The sequence below is a fragment of the Anolis sagrei genome, chromosome 2 (genome assembly GCF_037176765.1).
Source record: "Anolis sagrei isolate rAnoSag1 chromosome 2, rAnoSag1.mat, whole genome shotgun sequence".
Taxonomy (NCBI): Eukaryota; Metazoa; Chordata; class Lepidosauria; order Squamata; family Dactyloidae; genus Anolis; species Anolis sagrei.
In genome coordinates, this window is record NC_090022.1 from 172,665,117 (window position 1) to 172,685,344 (window position 20,228).

The 20,228-nt window shown below is 43.7% G+C and overlaps 1 protein-coding gene across 1 annotated transcript in view; it reads right to left on the reverse strand.

Annotated features, from left to right (window-relative positions):
• PRICKLE3 (prickle planar cell polarity protein 3) overlaps positions 1-20,228 on the reverse strand; it is a 68,652-nt gene that overhangs the window by 10,073 nt on the left and 38,351 nt on the right. Inside the window, exons 4-6 of the mRNA XM_067464147.1 lie at positions 13,920-14,033; positions 6,833-6,970; positions 53-256 (exon numbers count right to left, since the gene is read on the reverse strand). Of these exons, the coding sequence (XP_067320248.1) occupies positions 53-256; positions 6,833-6,970; positions 13,920-14,033 (456 nt within the window). The remainder of the gene's footprint in view (positions 1-52; positions 257-6,832; positions 6,971-13,919; positions 14,034-20,228) is intronic.

Sequence of the window (20,228 nt, forward strand, 5' to 3'; positions counted from 1 at the left end):
CTGTTTGAATGTGTCTGTTCTAAATCACACATAGCTGCACCCAGCCCCTCACCTCATCGCAGGCCTCACAACGTGGTTTGAGGCGCTCAGCGTGGTGCCGCCCGCAATAGATCTTGCCATCCTGGTAGAAATAGATGAGGTCAACCAGAAGCTCTCGGCAGGTGGTGCAAACAAAGCACTGTGGGTGCCAACAGGCGCCATGCCCTGCACGGCTGGCAAAGACAGCAATGTCCCCACCACAGATCTGCTTCCCACACTGCCAAAGAAAAGGGGACAGAAATGCAACAGTCAGCCGTTAGCATAGAACACTTTGCAAACAATTAGTCACACCATCCTAGTAGTGGTTACAGCAGTCCTTAAAGGTAGACCTGAGCAGGATTATTTCCAGACTGCGTTATAGAGGCACCTTTCTAGATGATCAGATCCCTCCTCTCATTCCCTGGATAATAAGTGCACAGTTAAAGAATCCAGATATTTTCCTTCAAGACAGTGGTTTTGTTGAGCTGATGCATTTTTTTCCTAGGATGCTGAACACAATTCCCAAAAGGGCTTTTAATCCAACTGACAAAATTCTGTGGATGGTGAACACGGCTTTGTTCGTGATATATGCCATTAATAATAATAATAATAATAATAAAAACTTTATTTATACCCCGCCACCATCTCCCCAAGGGAGTCGGAGCGGCTTACATGAGGCCAAGCCCAACTGCACATCAATAAAAACAAAAAGCAATAAACAAAAACAATAAATACAATACAATTAATATTAATCACATATAAACAATAACCAATAAACAGTAACATACAAGGATTTAAAAACCTATGGCCGGGCCAAATGTAAAAATTAAAAAATAAACGCTGGGAATGAAGAAGGTAGAATATATCTGGAATAATAATAATAATAATAATAATAATAATAATAATCTTTATTTGTACCCTGCCACCATCTCTCCAATGGGGACTCGGAGCAGCTTACATGGAGGCCAAGCACGAACAACAATTACAATAAAGAAAACCAAAACACAAACAATAAACAACATCATAATTACATAAAACATATGAATACATAACAAGAATTACAATAGACACAGGCACAGAGACAATGGGCGGGCTACATGTAATTATTAAAAACAAACTAATTAAAGGGTTTTAAAAGAGAGATGAGGGGGCGCAGTCAATCCTAAACCAGTAGTAAAGTGTATTCTTCTATGATACCAAATTGGGAGGGATAGGCAATACAAGATGGGAGCAGAATTCAAAATGATCTTAACAGATTAGAGAGATGACTGGCCAAAACTAACAAAATGAAGTTCAACAGGGACAAATGCAAGAATCATAGAATCAAAGAATCAAAGAGTTGGAAGAGATCTCATGGGCCACCCAGTCCAACCCCCTGCCAAGAAGCAGGAATATTGTATTCAAATCACCCCTGACAGATGGCCATCCAGCCTCTGTTTAAAAGCTTCCAAAGACGGAGCCTCCACCACACTCTGGGGCAGAGAGTTCCACTGCTGAATGACTCTCACAGTTACTCCACTTAGGCAGAAAACATGAAATGCAAAGAGACAGAATGGGGGATACCTGGCTTGAGAGCAGTACATGTGAAAAAGATCTCAGAGTCCTCGTGGACAACAAGTTAAACATGAACCAACAATTTGATGCAGCGGCAAAAAACAAACACTGGGATTTTGGCCTGTATCAATAGGAGTCTAGATCCAGGGAAGTCATGCTACACCTCCGTTCTGCCTTGGTTAGACCATACCTGGAATACTGTGTCCAGTTCTGGGCACCACAATTGAAGAGAGATGTTCAGAAGCTGGAATGTGTCCAGAGGAGGGCGACTAAAATGATCAAGGGTCTGGAGAACAAGCCCTATGAGGAGTGGCTTAAAGAGCTGGGAATGTTTAACCTGAAGAAGAGAAGACTGAGAGGAGAAATGACAGCCATGTATAAATATGTGGGGGGAAGTCACAGGGAGGAGGGAGCAAGCTTGTTTTCTGCTGCCCTGGACACTAGGACGCGGAACAATGGCTTCAAACTACAAGAGAGGAGATTCCATCTGAACATGAGGAAGAACTTCCTGACTATGAGAGCTGTTCAGCAGTGGAACTCTCTGCCCCAGAGTGTGGTGGAGGCTCCTTTTTTGGAAGCTTTTAAACAGAGGCTGGATGGCCATCTGTCGGGGGTGCTTTGAATGCAATATTCCTGCTTCTTGGTGGGGGGCTGGACTGGATGGCCCATGAGGTCTCTTCCAACTCTATGATTCTATGATTCTCTTGGTGATCATTGAAAGCATTTCAGGTTTCCATATTTGGCCACAAGAGCTCTGATAGGTCAGGTTGCAAGACATTTTTTCGATTATATATGTGCTATATTTTGACCCCTCCACCAACTTGGTAGGTTAAATCAGCCTAGGCCAGTGGTTCTCAACCTATGGGTCCCCAGATGTTTTGGACCACAACTCCCAGAAATCCCAGCCAGTTTACCAGCTGAAGGTCAAAACATCTGGGGACCCACAAGCTGAGAACCACTGACCTAGGTCTTACCCAGGCATGTAGCCGGGGGAGGGGGGGCTTAGGGGGCTTCAGCCCCCCCCCCCCCCCCCGAAATTCTCATGGTGGTCCGCGAGAAGGCCTTACTGGTGCATTATTTAAACTGTTATGTTTATTCATATCATGATCTGATCACTATACTCAATGTATCCCATATGCATGGGGGTATTGGGGTAACGATACAAAAGGTTTGCTAGGGTAGATTCCCTTTCGCTCAGACTCAGCCCCCCCCCCCCCCCCCGAATCAAAATCCTTGCTACGAGCCTGGTTTTACCTAAAGCAGCTATGAACTTTTCTAGAGAACACCTCCTCTAACCTGTTTCTTTGTAGGAAACAAACTTGTGAAGGCCAAGAGGTGGGTCTTTTTAGGGGCAACGGACACAAAGCTGTGGAATGTCCTCCATAATGACACTTCTTATGCAGCCTCACAGCTACTCACAAAAACAGACTTGTTCCTCAGGCAGGAGAACAAGGTGAACATCTTTTCCTATTCTTGGTAGTTGTGTACAGTTACCAGAGTGCGTATTATTGAATTAAAAAGCGGGGAAACAGATTATAAGGTTCTGTGTGTTTTTGTGTGTGTTAGAAAGAGAGAGGAAGATGGTAAGAGGGATGGAAAAACGAGAGAACACAAACATGAACAGAAGCCAAGAGAAATTAATCAGCTCATTTGAGCACCAGATGTCACTGTTACTCCACCAACCTATTTATATATCTATGTTGTCCTACTCTGGCAATCCAGGATCAGGTCTACTTCAAACCACCAAATCCAGTTTTGGCCTGCCTTCTTAAGCAATGCTAAGATCTAAACCAGTGGTTGTCAACTTGTGGGTCCCAGGTATTTTGGCCTACAATGCCCAGAAATCCCAGCCAGTTGACCAGCTGTTAAGAATTCAGGAAGGCCAAAACATCTGAGGACCCACAGGTTGAGAACTACTGCAATTCTGAGAATCATAGAATCATAGAGTTGGAAGATACCTCATGGGCCATCCAGTCCAACCCCCTGCCAAGAAGCAGGAATATTGCATTCAAAGCACCCTCGACAGATGGCCATCCAGCCTCTGTGTAAAAGCTTCCAAAGAAGGAGCCTCAAACACACTCTGGGGCAGAGAGTTCCACTGCTGAACGGCTCTCACAGTCAGGAAGCTCTTCCTCATGTTCAAATGGAATCTCCTTTCTTGTAGTTTGAAGCCGGAGCCCTCAGTGGTGCAGTGGGTTAAATCCCTGTGCCACAGGACTGAAGACCGACAGGTTGCAGGTTCGAATCCGGGGAGAGGTGGATGAGCTCCCTCTATCAGCTCCAGCTCCTCATGCGGGGACATGAGAGAAGCCTCCCACAAGGATGATAAAAACATCAAATCATCCAGGCGTCCCCTGGACAACATCCTTGCAGACGGCCAATTCTCTCACACTCCTGACACGACAAAATAAAAAGTTTGAAGCCATTGTTCCACGTCCTAGTCTCCATGGAAGCAGTAAAAAGCTTGCTCCCTCCTCCCTGTGGCTTCCTCTCACATATTTATACATGGCTATCATATCTCCTCTCAGCCTTCTCTTCTTCAGGCTAAACATGCCCAGCTCCTTAAGCTGCTCCTCATAGGGCATGTTCTTAAGACCCTTGATCATTTTAGCCGCCCTCCCCTGGACACATTCCAGTTTGTCAATATCTCTCTTCAATTGTGGTGCCCAGAATTGGACACAATATTCCAGGTGTGGTCTAACCAAGGCAGAATAGAGGGGTAGCATGACTTCCCTGGACCTAGACACTATGCTCCTTTTGATACAGGCCAAAATCCCATTGGCTTTTTTTGCCACCACATCACATTGTTGGCTCATGTTTAACTTGTTGTCCACGAGGACTCCAAGAACTTTTTCATACGTACTGCTCTCGAGCCAGCCATTGTCCCCCATTCTGTATTTTTTGCATTTCGTTTTTTCTGCCTAAGTGGAGTATCTTTCATTTGTCCCTGTTGAACTTCATTTTGTTAGTTTTGGCCAATCATCTCTCTAGTCTGTCAAGATCGTTTTGAATTCTGCTCCTGTCATCTGGAGTATTGGCTATCCTTCCCAATTTGGAGTCATCTGCAAACTTGATGATCATGCCGCCTAACCCTAACCCTTAATAAAGATGTTGAACAGGACCGGGCCCAGGACGGGACCCTGCTTGTGGCACTCCGCTCGTCACTTCTTTCCAGGATGAAGAGGAAGCATTGGGGAGAATCACCCTCTGGGTTCGTCCATTTAACCAATACCAGATCCACCTCACCGTAGTTTTGCCTAGCCCACATTGGACTGGTTTCCTTGCCAGAAGGTCATGGGGGACCTTGTCGAAGGCCTTACTGAAATCTTCTACATGGGCAAGGCAGAGTAAATGTTTTGTTGCTGTGAAGTGCTAGCAAATTGGCGTTGTCTGCTCTATAAATAAGAGAAATCTATAAGACGTGGTCATCAACATCTCTATTCTGCTCTTGCAGGCCCAGGGCTTCCTTGATTGACTGAGTGACCACAGCACAGATGGACTGATTGAATGAATCCACTGAGCTGTCTTTCCCTTTCCTACTGCCTCGCAATTTGCCAAGCATTATCATTTCTCATTTTGTTGACAAGCGAACAGAGGATGACCCAATCTTGCTAGAGATTAGAACAAATGCATCCAGTAGACACAGAGACTAAAGCATGTTTGTCTTCATCCTTTTAACCCTTCTCTCATTCCTGAGCAAGAAGGCAAGGACTGCCAAGACTTTAACCCCAAATAACCTGGGAGTCACTCTGGACTGTGCTCTGACCTACAAGAAGCACTGCCTGAATATCAAGCAAAAATGGGCGCTAGAAATGATATCATACGAAAGCTGACTGGCATAACCTAGGGATCACAACCAGATACAGTGAAGACATCTGCCCTTGCACTTTGCTACTTTGCTGCTGAGTACGCATGCCCAGTATGGAATGCATCTCACCACGCTAAAACAGTGGATGTGACTCTTAATGAGACATGCCGCATTATCACGGGGTGTCTGCGCCCTACACCACTGAAGAAATTACACTGTTTAGCCAGTATTGCACCACCTGACGTTCACCGGGAAGTAGCAACCAATAGTGACAGGACCAAGGCAGTGGCATCTCCGGCCCATCCTCTGTTTGGGTATCAGCCAGCACGCCAACAACTTAAATGAAGAAATAGCTTTATAAAATCTACAGAGACATTCGCTGGAACACCTCAGCAAGCAAGAGGCCAAAAGTGGCAGGCTCAAACCCAGAACCTCAATCAATGGCTGATACCAAATGAGAGACTCCCTCCTGGGCACACAGAAAACTGGGAGACTTGGAAGGCGCTGAACAGACTGCGCTCTGGCACCACGAGATGCAGAGCCAATCTTGAGAAATGGGGCTACAAAGTGGAATCCACGACATGCGAGTGTGGAGAAGAGCAAACCACAGACCACCTACTGCAATGCAGCCTGAGCCCTGCCACATGCACAATGGAGGACCTTCTTGCGGCAACACCAGAGGCACTCCAAGTGGCCAGATACTGGTCAAAGGACATTTAATAGAATACCAAGTCTGCAATTTGTGTGTTTTGTTTATTTGTTTGTCTGTCTGTTTTTTAATGCAATACAACTGGTTTGGTTCGCTCCTGACACGATAAATAAATAAATAAAAACCCCAAAGACCCCCTCAATATGAATGCTCAACCTTGGGGCATATAAACAACTTTATTGGGGGCCTTGTTTGTTATCTTTTGCTTTCTGTTTGCTTTGAGGTACTATTAATAAGATCGCGCAGACAGACCATAAGCAGAGGCATAACACCGTTGCTCAGATGACTTATTGGAACTTGTGCCACAAATACCATCTGCCTGCAACAAAGAACTGGTAGGATCACAAGCTGGAAACAGTTACAGAAAATGAACATGTCAAGATACTCTGGGACTTCCGAATTCAGACAGAGAGAGTTTTGGAGCACAATACTCCTGACCTCACAATTGTGTTAAAAAAACAAAGTTTGGATTGTCGATGTTGCAATCCCAGGTGACAGCAGGATTGAAGAGAAACAACTGGAAAAGCTGACATGATATGAGGATTTAAAGATCGAACTGCACAGACTCTGGCACAAGCCAGTCAAGGTGGTCTCAGTGGTAATTGACACACAATTTTCCTAAATCTGAAATAATCCAAAATCCAAAACACTTCAGCCCCACACATTTTAGATAATGGATACACAACATATCATTTCCTCAAACAGTTTTGATACGAAGAAGTAGTGGAGCAAGACCTCAGTACCTGCTCACAAATGGCTCCAGTTATGGTGACAGGAAAGAGTCTGACAGTCCCTCGGCCAAGGTTTTCTCTCTTCCGCTGCTGTGAGAATAACTTCAGCTCTTTTGCCTCTTCCTCTTCCAGAGAACTACAATACTGAGCCTGAAAAATGAATGTGCAGGAAACAAAGAAGAGAATAGTCAGCTCAGAAAGCTCATGCTTAATAAATCATTTATTTTGTTGGTATGGAAGCTTCTAAGGCAGAGTCAATGTTTACATTCCAGAGTGAATCCATATGAAAAAAGAGGGAGGAAAAGTTCCAAGCTATGTCTACAGGACAGTAGCAATACTTGTTTCAGGGTGGCCCACATTGGTTGCTTATCACAACTGGTTCTTCGAAATTACATATATATTTGCAGAGAAGCCATATGGGATTGCTGAAAAAAATGAAAAAATGAAGCCTTCCCTCCCTTCTAGAGTGGCGACGACTTGCATATTATTTACAAAGCACCATGGACGTAGAATATTTATTATTATATATTATTTACTGTATTAATATACCGCTTTTTTCATCCCTGGGGGACTCTAAGTGATTTACAACATAATAGTGGCAAAATTCAATGTCAAACATACATTTAAAAACCAAATCGTAATATCTAAACAATAGCATATAACTATGAGTTAAAATCATTAAGACCAGGGGTCCTCAAACTAAGACCCGGGGGCCGGATACGGTCCTCCAAGGTCATTTACCTGGTCCTTGCTCAGGGTCAACAACAACAACAACAACAACAATCCTATCTCATCAGCTAAAAGCAGGCCCACAGTTCCCATTGAAATACTAATAAGTTTATATTTGTTAAAATTGTTCTTCATTTTAATTATTGTATTGTTTTTAAGTGGGTGCTTTTTGTTTTTTGTTTTGTTTTGTTGGGGTTTTTTTTTTTTTGCAGTACAAATAAGATATGTGCAGTGTATATAGGAATTCATTCATGGTTTGTTTGTTTTTTTCCAATTATAATCCTGCCCTTTCCTACAGCTCAAGAAAATAACTTTGGTGCTACAAAAAGTATTCTTTAAAAAAAAATTAAAAATTAAAGTGACGAGCGGAATGCCACAAGGAGGGTTCCGTCCTGGGCCCGGTCCTGTTCAACATCTTTATTAATGACTTCGATGAAGGGCTAGAAGGCGTGATCATCAAGTTTGCAGACGACACCAAATTGGGAGGGATAGCCAATACTCCAGAGGACAGGAGTAGGATTCAAAACGATCTTGACAGATTAGAGAGATGGGCCAAAAATAACAAAATGAAGTTCAACAGGGACAAATGCAAGACACTCCACTTAGGCAGGAAAAACAAAATGCAAAGATACAGAATGGGGGACAATGCCTGGCTCGAGAGCAGTACGTGTGAAAAAAATCTTGGAGTCCTCGTGGACAACAAGTTAAACATGAGCCAACAATGTCATGTGGCGGCAAAGAAAGCCAATGGGATTTTGGCCTGCATCAATAGGAGCATAGTGTCTAGATCTAGGGAAGTCATTCTACCCCTCTATTCCGCTTTGGTTAGACCACACCTGGAATATTGTGTCCAATTCTGGGCACCACAATTCAAGAGAGATATTGACAAGCTGGAATGTGTCCAGAGGAGTGGGATCTAAAATGATCAAGGGTCTGGAGAACAAGCCATATGAAGAGCAGCTTAAGGAGCTGGGCATGTTTAGCCTGAAGAAGAGAAGGCTGAGAGGAAGCCACAGAGAGGAGGGAGCAAGCTTGTTTTCTGCTTCCCTGGAGACTAGGACGCAGAACAATGGCTTCAAACTACAAGAGAGGAGATTCCATTTGAACATGAGGAAGAACTTCCTGACTGTGAGAGCCGTTCAGCAGTGGAACTCTCTGCCCCGGAGTGTGATGGAGGCTCCTTCTTTGGAAGCTTTTAGAGGCTGGATGGCCATCTGTCAGGGATGATTTAAATGCAATATTCCTGCTTCCTGGCAGGGGGTTGGACTGGATGGCCCATGAGGTCTCTTCCAACTCTATGATTCTATGGACTATTTTTAAACATCAGGATAGAATGCTTCTGGAACACGGCCATACAACCCGAAAAGCTCACAGCAACCCAACTGGATATTGTTCCCAGAGTTCAGGTTGACTGAAGGATTATAAGAGCCACGGTCAAAACCCAAATTATAGTCATATCCAGAGATGCTGTATCCACAGATTCAACAATTTACAACCTGGAAATACCCCAATAACCTTGGTTTTTCCATTTTGTATATATAAGGGGCACCATTTTCTTATGGCACTTGAGCGTCCACAGATTATGAGCCTGGAATTAAAGCCATATGAGGAAAGGACTCCATTCCTCTCAAGCATGCCTGTTCATTTCATCAAGCTGTCTCCTTGCTCTCTTTTGACAAGATAAATTACAATCCACAGCTGGTTTCTCTACACTAATCGGGATCTTTATCTGATCCTACCCCGGCAGTCTTCTTTTGAAGGTCAAGAGCCTTAATCTTTTTTCAATCCTTCCTTGCACTAAAAGCTCCACCAGACCCCCCTGATATCCAATTTGGTGGGTTTTTTGCTTCTGAGATGGAGCCACACAAATGCATCATGTCTACGTTACTCAACTGATCAACTTAATCAAAAATGATGAAATTTATTTATTTATCGTATCAGGAGCAAACCAAACAGTTTTTACCTTACAAAAAATGTATTGCATTTTTAACAAACAAACAGACACACAAAACACAAAATTCGCAAGCTTGGTAGTTGATTAGATGTCCTTTGACCAGTAGCTAGCCACTTGGAGTGCCTCTGGTGTTACTATAAGAAGGTCCTCCATTGTGCATGTAGCAGGGCTCAGGTTGCACTGCAGCAGGTGGTCAGTGGTTTGCTCCTCTCCACACTCGCATGTCGTGGATTCCACTTTGTAGCCCCATTTCTGAAGGTTGGCTCTGCATCTCGTGGTGCCAGAGCGCAGTCTGTTCAGCACCTTCCAAGTTGCCCAGTTTTCTGTGTGCCCAGGAGGAAGGTCTCTCTTTTGGTATCAGCCATTGATTGAGGTTCTGGGTTTGAGCCTGCCACTTTTGGACTCTCGCTTGCTGAGGTGTTCCAGCAAGTGTCTCTGTAGATCTTAGAAAACTATTTCTTGATTTAAGGCGCTGGCATGCTGGCTGATAGCCAAACAAGGGATGAGCTGGAGATGTCTCTGCCTTGATCCTTTCACTATTGGCTGCCACTTCCTGGCGGATGTTAGGTGGTGCAATACCGGCCAAACAGTGTAATTTCTTCAGTGGTGTGGGGCGCAGACACCCCATGATAATGTGGCATGTCTCATTCAGAGCCACATCCACTGTTTTAGTGTGGTGAGATGTGTTCCACACTGGGCATGCATACTCAGCAGCAGAGTAGCATAGCGCAAGGGCAGATGTCATCACTGTATCTGGTTGTGATCCCCAGGTTGTGCCAGTAAGCTTTCGTATGATATTGTTTCTAGCACCCACCTTTTGCTTGATATTTAGGCAGTGCTTCTTGTAGGTCAGAGCACTGTCCAGAGTGACTCCCAGGTATTTGGGTGCGCTGCAGTGCTCCAGTGTGATTCCTTCCCAGGTGATCCTCAGAGCTCGGGATGCTTGTCTGTTCTTAAGGTGGAAGGCACATGTCTGCGTTTTAGATGGATTAGGGATCACCTGGTTTTCCCTGTAATAGGCAGTAAGAGCACCTAGAGCAGTGGTTCTCAACCTGTGAGTCCCCAGGTGTTTTGGCCTACAACTTCCAGAAATCCCAGCCAGTTTACCAGCTGTTAGGATTTCTGGGAGTTGAAGGCCACAACATCTGGGGACCCACAGGTTGAGAACCACTGACCTAGAGTTTCAGAGAGCTTCTGTTCAACCATCTCAAAGCTCCCTGCTTGAGTGGTAATGATGAAATGAACCTGCATGTACCGGTTCTGTAGACACGGGAGGTCACATCGCATACAAGTGCATAATTCAAAATCTTTATGAACACTTTCAACCTGGATGTGTGCTGGTTGTCTAAGGCTAGTGTAACATAAAGATAAATTTCACCCCAGAGATACCAAGGGACAGCATAATGCCCAGGGTAAATATTACCCTGGTGAAACAGGAATGCTTCAGCAGGACATCCATCACATAATCATATATTCATATATTATCACACTGCTTGTCAAAGCCCAGGTCACTGGTCCATGAAGGGAAAAAATTAAAACAAATCAAGTAAATTTTCAAAAATTACAATGGCAGTGGATTGTAGGGACTAGAAGCACCTAGTACAGCATTTCTCAACCTGGGGGTCGCAAGAGAGTGTCAGAGGGGTCACCAAAGACCATCAGAAAGCACAGTATTTTCTGTTGGTCATGAAGGTTCTGTGTGGGAATCTTGGTCCAATTCTATCATTGGTGGGGTTCAGAATGCTCTTTGATTGTAAGTGAACTATAAATCCCAGTAACTGCAACTCCCAAATATCAAGGTCTATTTTCCATAAATTCCACCAGTATTCATATTTGGGCATATTGAGTATATCTGCCAAGTTTGGTTCAGATCCATCATTGTTTGAGTCCACATTGCTCCCTGGATGTAGGTGAACTATGACTCTAAAACTCAAGGTCAGTGCTCACCCAACCCTTACAGTATTTTTGGTTGGTCATGGGAGTTTTGTGTGTCTGGTTCAATTCCATCATTGGTGGAGTTGAGAATGCTCTTTGATTGTAGGCGAACTATAAATTCCAGCAACTACAACACTCAAATAACAAAATCAATCCCCTTGCAACCTCACCAGTATTCAGATTTAGACATATTTGTGCCAAATTTGGTCCAGTGAATACATCCTGCATATCAGATATTTATATTATGATTCATAACAGCGGCAAAATTACAATTATGAAGTAGCACCAAAAATACCTCACTACCTCTGAGGATGCTTGCCATAGATGCAGGCGAAACGTCGGGAGAAAATGCCTCTAGAACATGGCCATATAGCCCGAAAAAACCTACAACAACCCAGCAACAAAAATAATTTTATGGTTGGGGGTCACCACAACATTTTTTTGTGTCAAGAGTGAGAAACTGCAAGTTGCTTCTGGTGTGAGAAACTTGGCTGTCTGCAAGGACACTGCCCAGGGGAATGCCCGGATGTTCTAATGTTTTAACATCCTTGTGGGAGGCTTCTCTCATGTCCCCGCATGACGGGCTGGAGCTGATAGAGGGAGCTCATCAACGCTCTCCCCAGATTCAAACCTCCGACCTGTCGATCTTCAGTCCTGCCAGCACAAGGGTTTAACCCAAGGGGTTGCGGCATTAGGAAGGTTGAGAACCACTGACCTAGTAAGTTCCCTTTTGATGTCCTTTATATAAATATAAATAAATAAAAAAAAATAAATATTAATTTATTTATAAACATAAACATAAATAAATTATATATATATATATATATATATATATATATATATATATAAAATATAAAAATAGTATAAATAAAGTTTATTATTATTTTTGTTTTTGAGATGTGAGGTTGATCAAAAATCGTCACTTTGAGTCGCCTGAGGGCTGCGAAAAGCAGTATATAAATAAAGTTAATAAATAAATAAAAATATCAACAGAATTCGGAGGCGGTTATTGAGGAGTATTGAACAGAATAGATGTTGATACATATATAAAACCTTCCCAAAGATCAATTCTCATTTTAGCCACTTCCTCTGGTGCCACACTCAATAAGCACTGTTTCTACATGCCTACCACACATCATAGAATCAAAGAGTTGGGAGAGACCTCATGGACCATCCAGTCCAACCCCCTGCCAAGAAGCAGGAATACTGCATTCAAAGCACCCCTGACAGATGGCCATCCAGCCTCTGTTTAAAAGCTTCCAAAGAAGGAGCCTCCACCACACTCCGGGGCAGAGAGTTCCACTGCTGAACAGCTCTCACAGTCAGGAAGTTCTTCCTCATGTTCAGATGGAATCTCCTTTCTTGTAGTTTGAAGCTACTGTTCCGCGTCAAACTACAAGAAAGGAGATTCCATCTGAACATCAACCCTTGCTAATGATTAATGCGTCCCCCTGGGAACAAGGTACAACAACATGCTGAGAGGGACAAACAAAATCAAGAAGAAGGCAGAAGAAATTAGAGAGTTGCAAAAGGGTGACATCAGCAAAATTCAGCCAATAAAGCAAGTACAATCTAAAAAGTGACAGAAAGTACCATTTGACTTGGAAAATCCAAATAAGTAATTTAAAAACCCCTGTGAGATGTTATACATTGCAAAAGACCTGGTGAAAACTTCATGTGAAGGATAAACACAGAATAAATGTTGATACATATGTTATGGTGTGGTGGTTGGAGCACTGAACTGGGATTCTGGAGATCACGATCCAGTTCCCCACTTGGCCAGGGTGACTTTGGGTGTATCGCACACCCTCAGTCCCAGGAAAACCTTAGAGTGGAAACAACATGAAGACATACAGCAACAAGAAGGGATCATTAACATATTATGCGTAACAGGTTGCAGTTGATAATTTCCATGAGAAATCTATGTAGCCACAGGCATACATATATTAACTTCAATTATCCAGAATGCAGGCATGAATGAATAGAGGGCCTCCAAAGGAGAATGATACCAATAAAGACAAGAAAGCATGTGTGTGATCAGACACACACACCAAGGCATGCAAACTACCATGGTTTTTTCCCCCTAAACTGATGAAGATTATTATGATGATACACTTTATTTAAATTCTGCTCTATCTCCCTGAGATTACTCAGAGCAGATTACAGTATACACATATACAGGCAAACATTTAATGCCTTTTAATTACTTACTTACTTACTTAATTACTTACTTAGGTGATTTCTAAGTAGGATAATCCTCCAGGTTGGGTCCGTAGGTGACTATGGAGCCCTATCCTTGACCTGCATGTCCTCCCGCAGTGAGGGTATTGGTTTCAAGGTGGATGGCGGTCCCGGTCGAGGTTGGCTTTCACACTTGGCCACTCCACAAGAATACATACTGCTTTTCAAAAACTGTCAGTAACAGTAAACCCTCTTCTTTGAATTCCAGCATAGTGCATTGTTTTTTAAAAAACTTCTTACCTCACTGTCATGTGGAGGAAGCTGGTGCAGCAACTGGCGGATGCGGTATCGTTCTCCAGGACTGTTTACGTAGGGGACTTTGTCCTCTGGGAGGCAACTGAAGAACTGATATACCTGAGGGACAATGAAAATATTAGGTGGTGAAGAGAGGTATAAATATCCTAAGAGCACCAGATCCTATCTGACCTTGGAAGTTGAGCAAGGTCAGTCCAGGTTAGTACTTGAATGGGAGACCACCAGTAAATACCAGATATTTATTTATTTATTTATTTATTTACTTTACTTATATACCGCTGTTCTCAGCCCAAAGGCGACTCACAGCGGTTCACAACCAAATTTCATAGGAAGGAACTGGCAAACCCATTGGAGCATTCCTTGACTAAGAAACCCATTTGAACTAACAGGAACTCTATAAATTGACAAACAGCCTGAAAGTGCTCACACACACAACTGAGAACTGAAGAGGCATATCAACAGTAAAATCCACAGCTGCTGAAATGTCCAGTGTCCCAGCGAGAGACTTCTCCTTCTATTTCCTAACCCCTGAAAGTTTTCCAAGAGTTCCACATTCTGCAAAACCAACATGCAAGCAAAACAAGGTCCGTTATCTGGGGTTCAAAATGCTGGAAGCAAACTTTGCATTTATACCAGAACAGCAGTCTTCTAGATGTGTTTGGGGTACAACTCTCATAATAATCCAGCATTGGCTACGCTGCCTATAATGGATGGGAGTTGTAGGAAAAACGTTGGAGGATCACCATGGTCCATCCTTAACTCATGCAATATTCTATTTTATGAATAAGTGTTCAAAGTATGCAAGGAGGAAGAGGAGGAGGAGGAGTGGAGGAGGAAGAAGAAGAAGAGTGTTACGCTGATGACACTCAGCTGGTGCTGAAGATGGAAGGCCAACTGGACTCTGTACCCGATTATTTCCATCAGTGCCTCGAGGCCGTTACTAGATGGCTGCGTGCCAGCAGGTTGAGGGTGAATCCAGCAAAGACGGAGATCTTATGGCTGGGTCAACCGGGCAGTGGGGATATCCAGCTGCCTACCCTGGATGGCGAGGCGCTACACCCGTCACCATTGGTAAACAGTCTGGGAGTCCTTTTGGACCCTCTGCTGACGATGGAGGCCCAGGTCTCCGCCGTTAGCAGAACCGCCTTCTTTCATTTGCGGCAGTCTAGACGGCTGGCCCCCTCCCTGTCCAGGGACAACCTAGCTACGGTGATCCAGGCTACGGTCATCTCAAGACTGGACTACTGTAACGCCCTCTACGCTGGCCTTCCTCTGTCGGTAATCCGGAAGCTCAAGTTGGTACAAAATGCAGCTGCTCGGCTTCTTGCGGGAATTCCAGTGAGATGCCACATAACACCAATCTTACGGCAGCTGCATTGGTTACCAATTGAGCACCAGATCACTTTCAAATGGTACTCACCTTTAAGGCCTTGCATGGTCTGGGGCCGATGTACCTGAGGAACCGCCTCACCCCCTACCAACCCCAGAGATCCCTCCGTTCTGAGGACCAAGATCTATTGGAAATTCCCAGTGTCAAGACCTTGTGTCTAACAGCAACCAGACGCAGAGCCTTCACAGCAGTGGCACCATCGCTCTGGAATACTCTGCCACCTGAAGTCTGTGCCTTGCGGGACTTATCAGCTTTCCGCACGGCATGTAAGACATACCTGTTTCGACAGGCCTTTGATTTTTGATATAGCTGATTTTAAATTGTTTTAAATTGTTTTTAAATTGTGTTCGATTTTAGCCTGTTCTTGTAAGCCGCTCCGAACCCCAGGGGAGTGGTGGCATATAAGTTCGAATAATAAATAAATAAATAAATAAATAGAGGAGGAGGAGGAAGAGGAAGAAGCAGCAGCAGCAAAAAGTCCTGTCTCAACCAACTACTACAATGAAAAGGGGTCCCACATCCTCCGGGTTCAATGGCAACTGGTGCAGATTTGAGGCCTAACTTAGTGGCAGAGCACAGTTCAAATTAGCTAAAAGGAAAACAAATCGCAATGTGAGGTGGGGAAAATCAACTTGAGACCCACAGAGCAAATTGCATGGACCAGTGTGCATTGTAGGCATGTGCAATCCATGCTTCTAAATTGTTCTAAAGCACTTACAGAACTAAAACTCTGGTGGTGAAAACTAGAGGGCGCTGGTGCTTTGCTTCTTCAGTGTTGCTAAAGTTCTGGTGGTGAAAATTTCAGAACTCTAACAAAACTTTCAAAATTTCATTATTATTTCATTATTGATGACTTTTATCACAGAACCAATAAGTAACTGCCATTTATAATGAAATTTTGAAAATTTTGTTAGAGTTCTGAAATTTTGACCACCAGAACTTTAGCAACACTGTAGCAGCAAAGCACCAGCGCCTCCTAGTTTTCACCACCAGAACTTTAGTTTTGAAAGTACTTTAGAACCATTTAGAACAGTGGTTCTCAACCTTCGTAATGCCGCGACCCCTTAATACAGTTCCTCATGTGGTGGTGACCCCTGACCATAAAATTACTTTCGTTGCTACTTCATAACTGTAATTTTGCTATTGTTATGAATCATAATGTAAATATCTGATATGCAGGGTGTATTTTCATTCACTGGATCAATCTGGGCCCAAATACCCGATACACCCAAATCTGAATACTGATGAGGTTGGGGGGAGTCATTTGTCATTTGGGAGTTGTAGTTTCTGGGATTTATAGCTCACCTACAATTAAAGAGCATCCTGAACTCCACCAATGATGAACTGAACCAAATTTGGCACACATAACTCCCATGAACAAGAGAAAATACTGGCAGGGTTTGGTGGGCATTGACCTTGAGTTTTGGAGTTGTAGTTCACCTACATCCGGAGAGCACTGTGGACTAAAACAATCAGGGCTGTAGGCAGAAAAAAATTTCGGGAGGGGTTGAAATTTTCGGGGGGGGGGGGAAATGGAAAATTTCACAGGGGGGCGGGGTTTGAAACCTGCCTCCTAGCTCACTCTGAAGCAAAGAGCACAGCAAGGGCCAGAGTAGCCTTCCATAGCCTGCAACTCCGCCCCTGTCAACCACCTCCACCAAGTCTGGCCTCCTTAATGAGAGCATTCAACACACACACACACACAACTTGGTTGCTTCACTACATTGGCTATTGCTGCAAGTAATGACAGTGTGAATAAATTGTCAATATTTGCTAGAGATAGTGCTTGCAGTTCTGGAGGGACTCTTAATTTTTTGCATCTCATAGACTTAGCATGGAAATTGGGTTAACCAGTTAAAAATCATGAGTAAACCAGGTTTTTTTTAAAAAAAATCTGAAACATTTCGGGGGGGGGGTTTGAACCCCTAAAACCCTCCCCTCACTACAGGCCTGCAAACAATGGTGGATCTGGACCAAACTTGGCATGAATACTCCATATGACCAAATGTGAACACTGGTGGAGTTTGGGGAAAACAGACATTGGCCTTTGGGATTTGTAATGACTGGGATTTATAGTTTGCGTACAATCAAAGAGTTTTCTGAATTGGGCCAAACTTGACACACGGAACCCCCTTGACCAACAGAAAATACTGTGTTTTCTGATGGTCTTCGGTGACCCCTCTGACGCCCCCTCGTGACCCCCCCAGGGGTCCCGACCCCCAGGTTGAGAAACACTGATTTAGAACTATGGATTGCACATGCCTAGTGCATAGAGTTAGTACTGTAAGGAGTATTGTAAGTCGCCCTGAGTCCCCCCAGGGGTTGAGAAGGGCGGGGTAAAAATGTTCGAAATAAACAAACAAATAAATAAACAAATACTGACACAATCCAGAGTGGGACTTACCATTCTGAGCCTCTTCCCCATCCCCTTAGTCAAAACACAGAATTCAACTGAGGACTAGACAACATGCAGAATCACCTCGTCTTTTACATTTTTGCCAGTCCTTCTCTGGGTGATCCTCCCCAAAATGGTGTGACAGGTTGCTACTCAGAAAAAAAACTTCTTCCGCAATGCCATTCATCCTCTAGCTCCCGGTCTGTGGAATAGCTACCTAAAGAGCTCTGCTTGGTACCATTATTTCTAGATCTAGATATCAGACTTTCTCTTTCAGTTGGCACTGAGTCCTTGATTTTATCACTGGTATTACTAGCAGGCATTACAGCTCTCTCTTAAAAACCATTTAATGTTGTTCAGAGTCCAACACTGGGAAGTCTTTACACTTGCATTGACTGTTTGTGTAGTATTTTGCAATTCCGTTGATTGTTTTTAGCTTTGCAAACCACCTCAAGGACACAGCTAGTTGGGCAATAAGACATTTCCCATAAGACAGACCCAGATCAAAACTTCATACCCTCCAATTGCCCCTATTTGACTGGTGTTGCCCAAATTAATCTTCTGGCCTCCCACTTTTTCAACTGTTTTTAAAATGTCCCAGTTTCTATTCCCACCTTTCTTTTCCCCCTTTGTCTTCTGCTTACTCTGACTTCAAAGAGCATATGCTGAACATATTTTACTGTATGTATTTTATGTTCATATTTTGACTCTGTTATACCCCACCTTGAGCTCTTAGAGAGTTGGGTAACAAATAATAATAATAATAATAATAATAATAATAATAATAATATAGAATCAAAGAGTTGGAAGAGACCTCCTGGGCCATCCAGTCCAACCCCCTGCCAAGAAGCAGGAATATTGCATTCAAATCACCCCGACAGATGGCCATCCAGCCTCTGTTTAAAAGCTTCCAAAGAAGGAGCCTCCACCACACTCCGGGGCAGAGAGTTCCACTGCTGAACGGCTCTCACAGTCAGGAAGTTCTTCCTCGTGTTCAGATGGAATCTCCTCTCTTGTAGTTTGAAGCCATTGTTCCTTGTCTGTTTTTAAAATGTCCCAGTTTCTATTTCCACCTTTCTTCTCCCCCTTTGTTCCCCTGCTTACTCTGACTTCAAAGAGCATATGTTGAACATATTTTATTGTATGTATTTTATGTTCATATTCTGTTGTACCCCACCTTGAGCTGTTAGAAGAGTTGGGTAACTTATTATTATTATTATTATTATTATTATTATTATTATTAGAAACACAACAAGATCAGTCCACAGCAAACAAGATCACTCTGCTGGCTGTTGTATTGGATCACACGTCGTACATTTCCCAAGTGTCTAGGACTGTGTGATGTATCAGCGAATAATGCGTGCAGATCCCAGTAAGGTGGCATTCTGCAGCTGGCAGATGGTAATTATGTCAGAGCTGATTGTATTTAAGTGCAGGCCAATGTCTTTAAGCACTGCACCCAGTGTGCCGATCACCACTGGGACCACCTTGTGCCAGAGTCTTTGCAGTTCGATCTTTAAATCCTCATTTTGTGTCTGCTTTTCCAGTTGTTTCTCCTCAATCCTGCTGTCACCTGGGATTGCAACATCAATGATCCATACTTTGTTGGTTTTTTTTAACACAATTGTGAGGTCAGGAGTATTGTGCTCCAAAACTCTGTCTGAATTCAGACGTCCCAGAGTATCTTGGCGTGTGTTTTTTTTATGTCATGTCAGGAGCGACTTGAGAAACTGCAAATTGCTTCTGGTGTGAGAGAATTGGCCATCTGCAAGGACGTTGCCCAGGGACACCCAGATGATTTGATGTTTTTATCATCCTTGTGAGAGGCTTCTCTCATGTCCCCGCTTGGAGAGCTGGAGCTGACAGAGGGAGTTCATCTGCCTCTTCCCGGATTCGAACCTGAGACCTGTCGGTGTTCAGTCCTGCCAGCACAGGGGTTTAACCCTCTGCACCACCGGGGGCTCCTATGACGTGTTCATTTTCTGTAACTTTTTCCGTCTTGTGATTCCACCAGTTCTTTATCGCAGGCAGATGGTATTTGTGGCACAAGTTCCAATTAATCATCTGAGCAACGGTGTTATGCCTCTGCTTATAGTCTGTCTGCGCGATCTTCTCGCAGCAGCTGAGTGTGTGATCTATTGTTTCATCTGCTTCCCTGCAGAGTCTACATTTGGGATCTGTCGTCGATTCTGGCTTTGATGGCATTTGTGCTAATTGTGTTGTTGTTGTTATTTTCCATTTATTCAGCAGGAGATGAGAGGAGTTGTATCCTTCCCAATAGGCTCAGGCAAAGAAAACGTGTTACTACTTCTCAAGCCACCTTGAATCTTAGCTTGAGAAAAAGACAGGATATAAATTTGTGTGTTGTGCCATCTTAATCACATGCTGGTATTGCTTGGGCACGTGTGTCCTGGCTTTCATTTCATTTGGAGAACAAGCCCTATGAGGAGCGACTTAAGGAGCTGGGCATGTTTAGCCTGAAGAAAAGAAGGCTGACAGGAGATATGAT